At 42.7% G+C, this 13,245-nt stretch overlaps 1 protein-coding gene across 2 annotated transcripts in view; it reads right to left on the bottom strand.

Moving 5' to 3' along the window:
- CREB3L2 (cAMP responsive element binding protein 3 like 2) overlaps nucleotides 1-13,245 on the bottom strand; it is a 117,812-nt gene that overhangs the window by 40,317 nt on the left and 64,250 nt on the right. For both annotated transcript variants that reach the window (XM_045565326.1, XM_045565325.1), the window contains exon 2: nucleotides 4,600-4,816. In XM_045565326.1, coding sequence (XP_045421282.1) covers nucleotides 4,600-4,729 — 130 coding nt within the window. In that variant the 5' untranslated portion in view covers nucleotides 4,730-4,816. The remainder of the gene's footprint in view (nucleotides 1-4,599; nucleotides 4,817-13,245) is intronic.

Here is a 13,245-nt window from a genome sequence, read left to right as displayed (position 1 = left end):
ATCCAGGCAATGTGACTCTGAAGACTAACCACCACATCCAATTAGTGTTCTGCTTTTGGCATCTCAGGTCTTCCTGTAGGATATTGTGTTTAGAGTATGCATTAACTAAATCTCTGAGGAACAAATGATTAATTTCAAAAGACTTACTTAGTACACACACAAAACTCTCATGCACACATTATTTTCTTCATTGAAGTTATGACTCTCTCCTTTGTGAGTGTTCAAAGTAATTTTAATTGCTGGATAGAGGTAAACATTGCTTTCTATACTGACATAGCATTGCAATGGCTGAGCAGACAAATTATTTCACTTAAAAAAAAAAGGAAAACATCAATATCTTTTTTACCTGTTTGAAAAAAAGTAAAAAGTAACACCGAGAAAGGTGATGAACAGCAAAACAACATGTATCACAAGGCCAAGCTTCAGACAGGAGATGACGACTGCTCCTCTGCTTGTCCTCCCCAACTACAATCAGGTTCTTTCCGTACCCATCCATGGCAGAGGGCCCAGTTACTCTCTGTGGGCAGGTGAACACATCTTCCTTTTCTACTCCTGAATCTACCCCCTCTAAGATAACTCAAGACTGATGCTCTTGTCACCAGCTCAAACTAAATGTGATGAAGACACAAGCTATGCATCTCATCTCTGTGACTCTCTTTCAGGTCCCACTTCTGCGTAACATGTCAACATCAAGATCTTTGCAACACTGCAAACCAGAAACCTAAGTCATCTCTGACTCATCTCTGCCCTTTCCTCAGCATACTCGATCCTGTGCTAATCCTGCTGTGGGTGTCATCAAATTGTTTCAAAATCCATTTTTTCTTTGCTATCCATCTTATACGCCTTTCCATTTCTCCCTGGATAACTATATCCATGCACACCTTCCCTGCTCTCACAACATCAGCCATGAGACATTAGTGTCTCTTTTAATCTCCAAAAAATGCCATCTCACTTTTCTCAGGCCCTGCTTCCCATCACACAGCAATCAAACCCTGTGTCCTTGCCCTCTTCCAGACTGTCCCATTCCCCACCTGTGACTTCACACCAGCAACATCTGCTCACCTTTAGCTCATAAACTGTTGTTTTCATTCCCACCTGTGAACACGGCTCCATAAATTTACAGAATCTATACTAAGCCAGCCTACCCAGCCATCCCAGCCACTGCAAACCCCAGGTTTCCAATAGATTCATCAGAAGGAAGATGATTATTATTTATGCTTCTGGCCCACCCTCTGTAGACCTGGAACAGCCATAGTTACATAAAGTCCCTTATTCCACCCTACATAAAGTTATCTCGATTTGTGCTTGGTGTACATGGGGTATTAGACGGCTTCTGTCTTAGTATATTTTATGCTAAGGCCTGTTGATATTTTACATTTTCTTAAGCATTGTTCTTGTATCATCTTGGAGGACAGATGCCATGTCTAGGCCTCTCTCAACAGTCCTACTCAAGCACCATGAAGTTTCTTCTTTAGGAAGCACACTGAAATTAAAGAACAAAAAAAATGCATACCTAGCATCCCAATTTAATTGCAAAGGAACACGATTAAAATATAGTACTTGTAAAGACAACCTCCATATGATGAGGCGTAAGACTTGATCATTCAAATATAAGCTTTTATTTCTCAAAGCATAAAAATATCCACAAACATTTACTGGGATGCTTCTGCTTGTCTCTTTTAACCTCCTTACTTTTCTTTTTTCCTTTCTTTCTTTCTTTCTTTTTTTTCTTTTTTCTTTGGTAGAAGAGAGAAAACCCTGCTGAGCATCTGGGTAACAGCCTTAATCATGGGGAGAAATGTCTGAGCTGGATATAGGTTGTCTTTCTGGTGGTTTTGAAGGCTCAGCCCACATTTCTAGGGGTGGCTCCTGCGGTTACTGAACCACATGAAGTTCTTTAGCTCTAGTGTTTCAGAGAAGTCTACACTCAAAGTCAGTCCTGAAACAGATGACTCCTATGTAATCTTAGACCAGTATTTATTAACCTTTTTGGGCACAGAATTTTTTGAGAATCTAAAAAAAGTTAAAATGGCTCTCACCAGAAAAATTAGCAAATGTAGAGAGCCCAAATTTTTGTACACAGTCTTAGGAGCCCACAGCCCATCTGAGGTCCATGAAGGAATAATAAGATAAGAACATCTGGCCAGACACAGTGGCTCACACCTATAATCCTAACGCTTTGGGAGGCTGAGGTGGAGGGATCACTTGAGACTGGGAGTTCAAGACCAGCCTGGGCAACACAGCGAGACCTCATCTGTACAAAAAATTTTAAAAAACTAGCCAGGTGCGGTGGTGCTTGCCTGTGGTCCTAGCTACTTGGGAGGTTGAGGCGGGAGGATTGCTTGAAACCAGGAGTTTGAGGTTGCAGTGAGGTAGGATTGGCCACTGCACGCCAGCCTGGGCAACAGAGTGAGACCTTGTCTCTATTACAAAAAAAAAAAAAGAACATCCACATGCCCTAGGTAATTGCCCTGGGGGAAAGGTAGGGGTGGCAGGGGGGAGAGAAAGTTTGGGGGAGAGTAAGAAAAGAGGGAAGAAGGAGGAAGAGGGAGAAAAAAAAAAGAGGAAAATCCTAATAAACTAGGAGAGAGCAGCTACTTAACTGTGAGTTTTATAACTTTTTTTCAGGCTTAGAAGCAACTGCGGAAGAATTGTATTTAGTCTAAGTAAAATTGGACAGGGATATGTGAGTCACTGGTTTCCTCAAGTACAATGAAATATTCACTCCCTATCCATCACTAGACATAGGACCCCTGGTTTTGCGTAGGCTATTATCACAATGCAAGAGATAAAGGATATTAAATTTAATACTAATAGCTGTTTTTAAATGCTGCATATTGATGCATTGTCTAAAGAGCAACCATCCTTCTCCATCAGGGTCATTATGTGCTTTGGCAGAGCACTTGGACTCCCCCATGTCAGCCTCCTGTGAAGAAGGCATGTGCTGGACTGGGAATACACTAAATAGAGTTTTAAAACTTAAAGTGCTAAAATCGCTGGTTATCCCTCTAGGAAAACAAAATATAAAAAATTAAATTTAAAAAGTATATATGCTCTAGAGAGTTTGGAAAATATAGCTTTTACCAATTCAGGGCCTACAGAGTATAGGTGGTCCCCGGGTTACGGGTAAGATACATTCCTGAGAATGTCTTCAGGTTGGATTTGTATGTAACTCAGATCACTGATGAACAGTGCACATATGGTAATAATAATAATAATAAGACTATAATGGCTTATATGTGGTAATAATAATATAGTGTAATACTGTAATATTAATAATAATACCCCTGTACTGTAATAATAACTTACAGAAACTATTGTGCTCTTCCTTTTAATTCAAACAAACAGAACATAAAAAATTCATACAAAAAGTTTAGATATGAGATAGAAATTTGAAAAAAGAATATCAAAGGTTAACATTCATCTAATGCCGCATGGACACTAGGCTAATAGAAGTGCCACGCTTACTCTGATCTTCTAACCAAAGCAATAATAACCTTTCCATTTCAATAATTAATCCACTACTCTACTTAGTAATAATTGATGCTTTCACTGGAGAACTGCCTTTCACATGTTCCATTATTCTCACTTTATCCTTTGTAATTTCAACAACTGAAGTCTAACGCTTTCCCAACAAATGACGGCATCTGGCCTGTCTCCAAATGCTTAATTACTTCTACTTTCCTTTCCACTGTAATCACCTCTCTCTTTGCTGCAGGCTCACCTGGACTTGCAGTGGACTTTCGCTTTGGAGGCATGGTCAAAAGGGTAAGCACAGACTCGCAAAATCGACTGAAAAAGTTAAGATGAAAGTGATGCTGTGCCTAAACCACCGTATCAACAATGAGACCAGTGTGAAGATGATGTGACAGTGAACCACTTACACCACGACTCTGTTTACGTGCCGAAGAAACTAGTTCCCGAATTATTAATTTGATTATTTAATTACAAATTGTCCCTGTGGGGAGCCCTGGGAGCCTGCTGGTAAGTACAGAAGGAACACCACAAGTCAGGTTGTCCAAAACCCAGACACTGCCTATAATGGTCAAAACATCTTAATGTCTCTAAGGCCAGAGAAACTAGATCTTCACCAATATCATACTCATGGCACTGACGATGGGCGTGAAAGGGTAACCAGCAAAAGAGTCTAGGAATGTCCACCAAGATCCCAGATTATAGGATCGATGGAACATTCTGGAAGTAAGAAGATGCTCAAGAAGCTTCTGTAGAGAAGAGTGGCCATAAAACTTTTTTCTCAGAAAAAATGGCATGACTTCTTGAAACAACGGACTCACTGGACTGGCAGGGATTATCAGCCAGGCAGACCAGCCTGACTCGCGAGAGGCTGCTTTGCTGCCCAAGCCACAGGGTCAAAGAAAGTAATTACTATCACTCAGTTATAGCAAGGTCCCAGGGGACAGTCTGGAGTAGAGAAGTGTGTCCTGTGCATCTCCCCACTGCCCAAGCACAGGGCCTTACACACTGTCGGTATTTGGCTAAAGTGGGTGCTGACAATAACACGACACACACTCCACGCCCTCAAGGAGCTCAGAGTCAAAAGTAACAAGGCCCCAGGTGTTTGCCCTGCTCTGAGTTTACCGTCATTGAAGCTGTCACTGGTGGTGACCTGGGTGAACGGTGACTGGGCGCGAGGCTCCTCACACAGGGAGTAGCTGTGCTCGGCCTGGATGAGAGGCGCCGGGGACGTAGGGGACGGCTCCACTTCCATGGACACGCTCTTCTCTGAGAGGAAAGGGTCATTCAGGAGCTGGCCCAAGACGTTCTGGGAAAACTCATCCAGAAGTTCTGAGAAGTGCTACAAGAAACAAAGGAGGAAGAACTCAGTTTCTCTTAACCATGATCTGATATTTACACACATATCCCAAGGCAAATACATCATCCACTGTGAAGTCTCTTATGTACAATACCCAGTCTCATCATATGAAGTCTCTTAATGTACAATATCCAATTATCTAGTGCTGTGTAGTAAACCACCCCAACGTTCAGTGGCTTAAAATTACAATTTATTATTTCTCCCTCTTCAGTGGGTTGGCGGGGTTGGTGAGCTGATTTCACGTGGGCCCCCTGACACGGCCGCCTTGTGTGGGAAGATTGGCTGCGGCTGTGCGGGGCTGGGACCCTGCACACCTGGGCCTCTTTCTCAAGGAGGCTAGTCAGGCTGGGCTTCCTCACGGCAGCAGAAACGTTCCACCAGGGAGAAAACCAAAGCCGAATGGCCTCAGAAGTCACACAATAATAGTACACCCTGCACACTGCTTTTGGTCAAGGCAAGTGACAAGGCCAGCTCAGATTCACTGGTGGAACTACAGACTCCACCTCTTGACGAGAGGAACAGCAGAATCACCTTGCCATGAGTGTGGATGGGAGGGCGGTGTGATTCACTGGGGGTCGTTACTGTAATGACCTACACATTTTGCACTGGCAATATTGTTAAATCAGCCATCCTGCATTTCTATAGCATGACGGTGCCAAGTTCAAAGGCATTCGAGGCAGCGTCTCTCTATTCCCCCCACTGTCTGGGCTTTTTTCCTCTCCAGGTTTTCCCTAATCTCTTCTGTCCTCCATCTCTGATACCATGAACTTTCCAGCCCACACCATGCCATGGACGTGACATAGGAATATTCCCTGGGATTCCTATTAACATATCCTTTGTTGCACTGTCCCACTCTAAAGGAGCTGTGGGCCCCTCTACTTTCCCTGCTTGATAAGGGTATATGCACGGTATGAGGGTCTGCAGAGCAGAGTTTCTCAGCCTTGGCACTATTGATATTTTGGACTGGATAATTCTTTGTGAAGGGCAGGGTGGGGTGGGTGGCTGAGGGGACTGTTCTCTACATTCTAGGATATTTAGCAGCATCCCTGGCCTCTACCCACTAGATGCCAGTAGCACTTCCCCCGTTGTGAAACCAAAAATGTTTCCAGACACTGCCAAATGTCCCTAGGGGGAAAAAGATCACCCCTGGTTTAGAAACCCTGGCTGCTATTATTAGAAACAATAACAATAATAAAATGAAATATAAAAGTCCACTTGGGTACCAGCTATTAGAACCACTTCTGCTTCCTTAAACATTCCTTGAGTCACAGACCAACAGGTGTCATTCTTATCGATTAAACTTGGGGACATTTGTGGTATAGAAAGGAAGTTAAGGAAGCAGATACAGCAATAAGCGAACTGATTGCAAACAGGGAGGCTTGGGGGTAGGCAATGAAAATTCTTGGGATTCACAAGGACACCTAAGTCCCACCACTGAACTGAAGTGTCAGTGAAGAAGCTATGAAAATGAACGCAGAAGGGGAAGGTAGGAGATGCCTCTAGAGCTGGAGCTCTAAGATTAGGCTAGTTGCAGGACAGGATGCCTCCTTTAACAAAGGAGAAAAGCAGACTACAGAGAAGAGGCCCTTGCAATATCACAAGCATGGGACATGGCTACATCTCATCAGGACAGAACGCCGGGAAGCTGCCGGCCGTGGACACTGCCTAGCAGGCATGCTTGCCTGTGAGAACAAGAGAGGGCGGTTGGGAAGCAGTTCTCTGAGCACAAACACATTTAGAACCGGCAGGTCCTTAGGAGTATCTAAGGCAGTAATTCCCACATGCCAATGGCCTGCATCACAATTACCAGGGAGTTTTGTGTTAGTCATTTCATGATGAAATATTTTAAGCATTTAGAAAAAGTATATATGAGGGCTGTCCAGAAAGTATGCAGCCATGTTAATATAATAAGAACAGTTATGTGGCTGCATACTTTCCGGAGAGCCCTTTATAAATATGTAAAATGAACGATTATGTAGTTATTCCTTTAAAAAAAATCTTTTACGTATTTGCTGCTGCAACCTTTTTTTCCTTCCTGTTTTCTTGCTTTCTTTTTTTTTAAGAAATAAATCATGAAAGACTGTTAAAGCTTCCATCCCTTCCATCCATTCCCTTCATCCCTCTCAAAGTGAACCACTAGCCAGAACCTGGTGTTTACCATTCTCATCCAGGTCTTTATTCTTTTACCATATATGCATGTTTCCATTACGCATATGACTATTTTAAACTTTAAATAAATAGTGCCATATCTCATACATCCCTCTGCAACTTTCCTTTACGAAAAAAAATTCAGATTTATGCATGTTTATACACGTGGCTCTATTTCATTGATTTAAACATCTGAATTGTATCCCACTGTACCAATCCATTTCCTCTTGAGGAACATTTAAGGGCTTTTTTTTGTTATATGCTATATTGTATTAAATATTCTTTAACATGAAGCGAACTTTTAAAAACATACAGATTCTATGACCCACCCTCAGAGATTATGACTCAGTAGGTCAAAGGCATCTATATTAGTACCACCACCACCACCACCTGTGATTCTAGGCGCCCTCCACTTTCTCCATCACTGCAGGTCGAGTCCATTTCCACTCACGCTCTCTCTCCCTCACCACTTTACAGTTAAGTCCCTAGAAGTTTATAAGTTCCTAGAGTTCAGAGATGCCTATGGTGGGAGGACGATTTAAGGATTTTGCAGCTACTACATGCTAGACTTTAGATAGGCACTGGGGATAAAAAATAATAAATAAGAAAATGGAAATAGCCCATGCCTTCCCAGAGCTTCCACAGGCCAGTGCTTCTCAAACCTGTATGTGCATATGAAATTACCTGGGCATTTTAAGATATAGATTCTGATTCTGATTCACAGGTCTAAGTGGGGCCCAAGATTCTGCATTTCTAACCAGCTCCCAGGTAATGCTGCTGGTCCATGCACCACACTTGGCGGCAAGGAGCAGAACAGCAGCAAGGATAAGATTAGAACCAGATTTCCTGATTATACGATAACCTGAAGTCAGCGCCTGATTCCCTAAGTAGCTCCCCAAGGACAAATTTACTGGTTACCTGATGGTGATATTCTACAACTATTTAACAGAGTTCCTTTCAAGACCAAAATTAGGGTAAGAAAGGAGAAATAAATAACAGAAAATGTAAAATGCAAATACAAGAGTGAAGCTCACAGTCCCTGCATCTCCAAGCCACAGTTCTGTTGTGAACTACAAAGTCAACTCTGGCCAGCTGTGCTGGCTCACTGAAGCTCTAGAATCCCATTCTGTCCTAGGCAAGGCTCTCTTTGATGGCCTGTGCTTTCCCATGGAGGTTGTCCAGGTTGGCCCACTCTGCTGACACTCCGTTTTCTTTCTCCTGAGCAGCACTGATGAATGTTTTCATGAACATCCCCTGGATAAGCAATAATAAACTCCCTAGCTCTGTTAACCTTCCATGAACTCCCTCTACTTTGGATTATGTAGTAATTATCATGTTACCAAACAATTTAGCCCTAATGATAGGCAGTTTTGAAGAATTCACAGTTGTTATCAAGTGCATTATCATAACCTTCCTTCTGGAAAAGGATCCTATTCGGAAGTCTAACTGTACCTAACCATACACACACACACACACACACACACACACACACACACACACACACACCCCTAGGAAATTAGCAAAGTGGAGAGCACTCAGAAGGTCCAGGGAGATACTTTTGATGGCAAAGATATGCCCAACCTGTCCCAACCAGATGCTATGACTCAGCCCAGCAAATTAGTTCCATCTGGCTCTCCCTGGCAGCTGTGGGCTCCAGGGTACAGCAGACAGGTCAACCTCCCACTGCTGGAGCAGAGATCAGGCCAGAATGGGCCCATCACACATGCCAGCCAGTTACAAAGGGGAATATGGTCCTGGAGGCTGAAAACCAGAGAAAGGAGCAAAGTGAGCCTCCAAGAGGGAGCTTTCTGGATCCTGCAGACAGTTTAGGAAAGTACTACTCATGTGAACCCAAGGGTTAGGGAATTTTAGCTTAATTCTTTCAAAGACAATGGCATCATAACATTTTATAATACCATTCTGCCTAGTATTTTAATCAAGCTTTATAAGCTTACAAAGTACTTTTCATAGCCTTTTCCTCACTTAATGCTCACAACAATCCCGTGATGTTGGCTTTAAACACATTGTCCAAGATCTCTGTCACCTGCTGAGAGACCTTGAACCAGGGTCCTCTTATTTCAAATTGACTGAAATTTCCCACATTTTTTCTCCTAGGAAAGAGGTATTTGAGTCTCACAATCCAAATGCACAGAAAGGTTCTAACAAGTATAAAACCGTGATGATGGTGATCACTGATGATGATGTTGATAGGATTAGGTGCTAGGGTGGTCTGATGGACTAAGTGCTTGACATATTAGATTTTCAGAAAATGAGCGGGGTGCTTGCCTATAAGATAGACACATCCCCATTTATAGATGAGAAAACTGGAGCTCAGGATAGTTAGGTATTTTTCCCAGAGTTGCACAGCTGATGAAAGGTGAAATTGAGATTCTATCCCAAGTCCAGCTGGTCCCAAATCCCGTGAACTTTCTACTACAGTAGAAAGTACATTTTCCTCAGCCTCTACAGCTAGACAAACACAGACTGACAGACCATCATCCACTTTGAACACAGTCTTCTGCATTGAAACTGTAGAAACACGCCAGGGATTTGTTAGATGGAAAGGCTTTCGGTATCACTTTCTGTGGCACATCAGCAATAAGGATGGAGATATTCATTTAATGTATGTTTCTGCCAAAGGTTCAAAGTAACATCCCAGAATCTCTGTGTTGGAAGAAGCTTCCTGGCAGGGTTAAACCCCTCCCTCACCACAGGATGTTCTTCATCCAACTCAGTGAAGACACTGGCAACTTCCCTTAAGAATCTGTGTCAAGTTCTTGTCTCTCCATTCTCTAAAGACCCTGCATTTAATATCCTCCAACCACCCTATAAAGTCTTATCTCCTTTTATTCTTATATGCGACACTTTCATTCCAATCCTAATGGTCTCAGTGTGACATTGTGGGAATATATTAACAGCTTTGGAGCCAGACAGCCCTGAATTCGAATCTGGCTCCCAGCTGTGCAAGCCTGAGCAAGATACTTTCATGCTCCAAACTTTGGTTTCTTTACTCTGTAAAGTGAGGTTAATGATAGTACTGGCCTTGTGTTGTGAGGATTAAACTAAATAATGCATGTAATGCACCTAATACTTCTCTGGCACAGCAATCTTTTAAAAAGCTCTGTTAAAAAACAAACAAACAACAACAACAAAAAAAAACACCTAACATCATTAAAACAATAAAATGTTGCCATTTTCTAATTGCACACCAGCTTCTCACAATGTTCTTCCTAGAATATCCTTTCGTGTTCCTCTTTACCCATCAGGAAACTACCTGAGACAAGATAAATGTATTTCTCAATAAAGCCATCTTAGACGAACACAGCTTGAATTGATCTTTCACTACTCTGAACAACTAAAGCCCCTTGAATAAGTATCTCTTGGCACGTTTTTACTTTTCTCTGTTGTTCCCTTCATTATCAACTTACTTAAATATTTTAGCATTAGGCCTCATAAAGTCTATGACCCAGATGTAAGCCTTTCTACCCACCCTCTCTGAGCCTAGCCCAGATCACAGATCATATACACTGAACAACTATCTCGTTTGGATCTATTATCATTCTATAACATCCTAGCAAAATAGAAGATAAAGCTGAATTAAAGCTGAGCATCTCAACAGTCATAAATAAGTGCCATTAAATGTTTAAAATGTACACCCAAATTTACAAATCAGGTAAATTAGTAGAAATGTTTATCCTTACAAGAATTACTTATTTTATTAAAAAAAAATGACCATGGCTCCGAAGCACAGAGTTTGCAGGTCACTGACGAATTGTCGAAATAGCTTGCAAGGATGGAGTGGTTTCTGATCGGGGCCACCTCCTGCTGCTAACGATTGCCCCAAGATCTGAGGTCATGGGGGTAAGGAAAGGGGAATAAGGTGGGAGGAAAATGAAGAATTCACAATTCTTGAGTGCAAATAACCAGCTGCACAAAGCTACTAAGTTGTCTTCCTTCCCATGTTCTCCACTGAGGTTCACACATTCAACAAACGCAGGGAGCAGCTCCTCCGAGCAAGGCTGTGCTGAGTGAGAGATGGGCAGGAAGATGAACTAAGTAAGGTAGGTCTTGCAAAGAGAGGACTGTCCTGAGGGGCAAAGTGGGTTATCCCGAAAGTATGTCCTGTTCCCCATCGTCCAAAGTGCTCATAGAGCATGGGCTAAAGCAGTTTTGCCATCCCCTAGTTGACCAAAAGGGCCCCTTTTGTGCACAGGTTAACAGAAGAGTGTGGGACTAGACCTGGTAAGGACCCAGGTCCTGGTTCCAGCCCTGCACGTCACTGGCGGTCACTTGAACTCGTGTGTGTGTGTGTGTGTGTGTGTGTGTGTGTGTGTGTGTGTGTATGTGTGTGTGTGTGTGTTGGGGGTGATGGAGTATGCTTTAGACTTGGACAGTAGTTTGTCACACTTTTTTTGATTCGTTGGACGCTTTTGGGAATCTAATGAATGCTCTGGACCGTCCTGTTCGAGCAATGCCCACAGCCACATACACACAGATGCAGCCAGCGATTTCAGGAGGCCCACCCGCCCCTGACTCTGTCCACAGATGGGAGGGGGATTCCCTGGGCCCAGGGTTAAACACTGCCAGCAAAGAAAGTAGTAATAACACACGAATATTTATAGGTCATTGCTAACAACCTTTCCGGCTACAATACCCTATCATTTTCTAAAATGTTGCAAGCAACGTAAAATAGAGCTACAAAAGCTTTTCAACTTGGAAAAAGGAGAGAAAACACCCTGTTCTGCTTCATGGGTTTGTTTAGATTTGCCACTGTAAGCCCTGCCCGGGGGCAGTGAAGCGGGGGCCCAGCAGGTAATGGGGCTCAGAAAGCAGAACCCTCCAAGCTGGCAGCAAGCGTCAGCCAAACAGCCTGTTCTCTAGCCCTGCCCGCTGGGAATTCGAGGCCTTTGCTGCCTCTGGCTTAAAGGATCGCCCTCAGGCAGGCAGAGGAAGAAGGCTTTGTGCTTAAAACTCATGGCCAGGAGCCTTGCCTAGAGCACAGGATGCCCCAAAGACTGGAGTCACAGAAGTAGAGTGTGTGGTGGGGGTAAACTGACAATCCCCACATGAAATAATTTAGAGGACACAGCTCTAATTCCCTTCAGAAACCAAGGCTTCCCTCCAGCAAACACACAGTCTGCTGTATTACTCAGGAAGGGAGGAGCTGCCCTGGGCTCTGGGCATCCACTGGGTGCCCTCCGCCCTCCCCTGCAGGGAGAGAAGGGGCCTGCTTCCCAGGGAGCCGCTTCAGAGACAGAGCACCTCAGGCCTGAGTGGCTCTTACCCAAGGACCCTGCACACAACACACAGAAAAAGGGCCAGATGCCAACCAGGAGGAAAAAGGTTACCTTGTCAAAGCCACAAGAAAAAAAAAATGGCTCATAAGTCAAACCCAATTTTAGTGAAATTTCAAGGGTACACAATTCTTTTCTGGCACAAAAATTTCAGTATATTACATATTTTCTAAATAAAAAAAATTGGGGCTGAGCCTTGGATCTGTTTTTATTACACCAGAGGTTTGGGGGTTTGGGGAGTTGTTTGGGGGGTTTTGTTTTGAAGTGATATTTGATTTACTGAAATTTCACAAGTAGTAACAGAAATTGTTTTTAAAGGGTCATGTGACAAAACAAATATACTTTGGTAGTATCCAGATGTACCTTTTTTTATAAAAGAAGTAAGTGAAATAGATTAATCAAATTATAAAGGCATTAAGGGATGCTATTTAAAGGAAATCTATTATAAATCCATTGGTAGGGTGTATTTGATTTTTTGTAAAAAGAGTCGCCCTGGGGGAAGGAGAAATGAACAGGTGGAGCACAGAGAATTTTTAAGGCAGTGAAACTATCCTGTGTATGATACTGTAATGGTGGATACATGTCATTATACATTTGTCCAAACCTATAGAAGGTCCAACACCCAGAGTGGACCCTCATGTAAGCTATGGCCTTTGATTGATACTGATGTGTCAATGCAGGTTCATCAACTGTAACAAACAGACTACTCTGATGGGAGATGTTGATAATGGGGGAGGCTATGAATGTGTAGGGGGATGGTTATATGGGAAATCTTTGTACCTGCTGTTCAATTTTGCTGTGAACCACAAACTGCTCTAAAAAAATAAAGTCTATTTTTAAAAGTCACCCCTAATATATTTATTTGGTAAACATGAATTTTTACATATAATTTGTGCTTCAAGGGTCATGCACCAATACTAATTCATTTTAAACAATGTAATTTTCATCATTAAAACAAGTAATGATGCA

The sequence above is a fragment of the Lemur catta genome, chromosome 11 (assembly GCF_020740605.2).
Source record: "Lemur catta isolate mLemCat1 chromosome 11, mLemCat1.pri, whole genome shotgun sequence".
Lineage (NCBI taxonomy): Eukaryota > Metazoa > Chordata > Mammalia > Primates > Lemuridae > Lemur > Lemur catta.
Note: the sequence above shows the minus strand (reverse complement) of the source record. Positions and strands in the feature narration are given on the sequence as shown.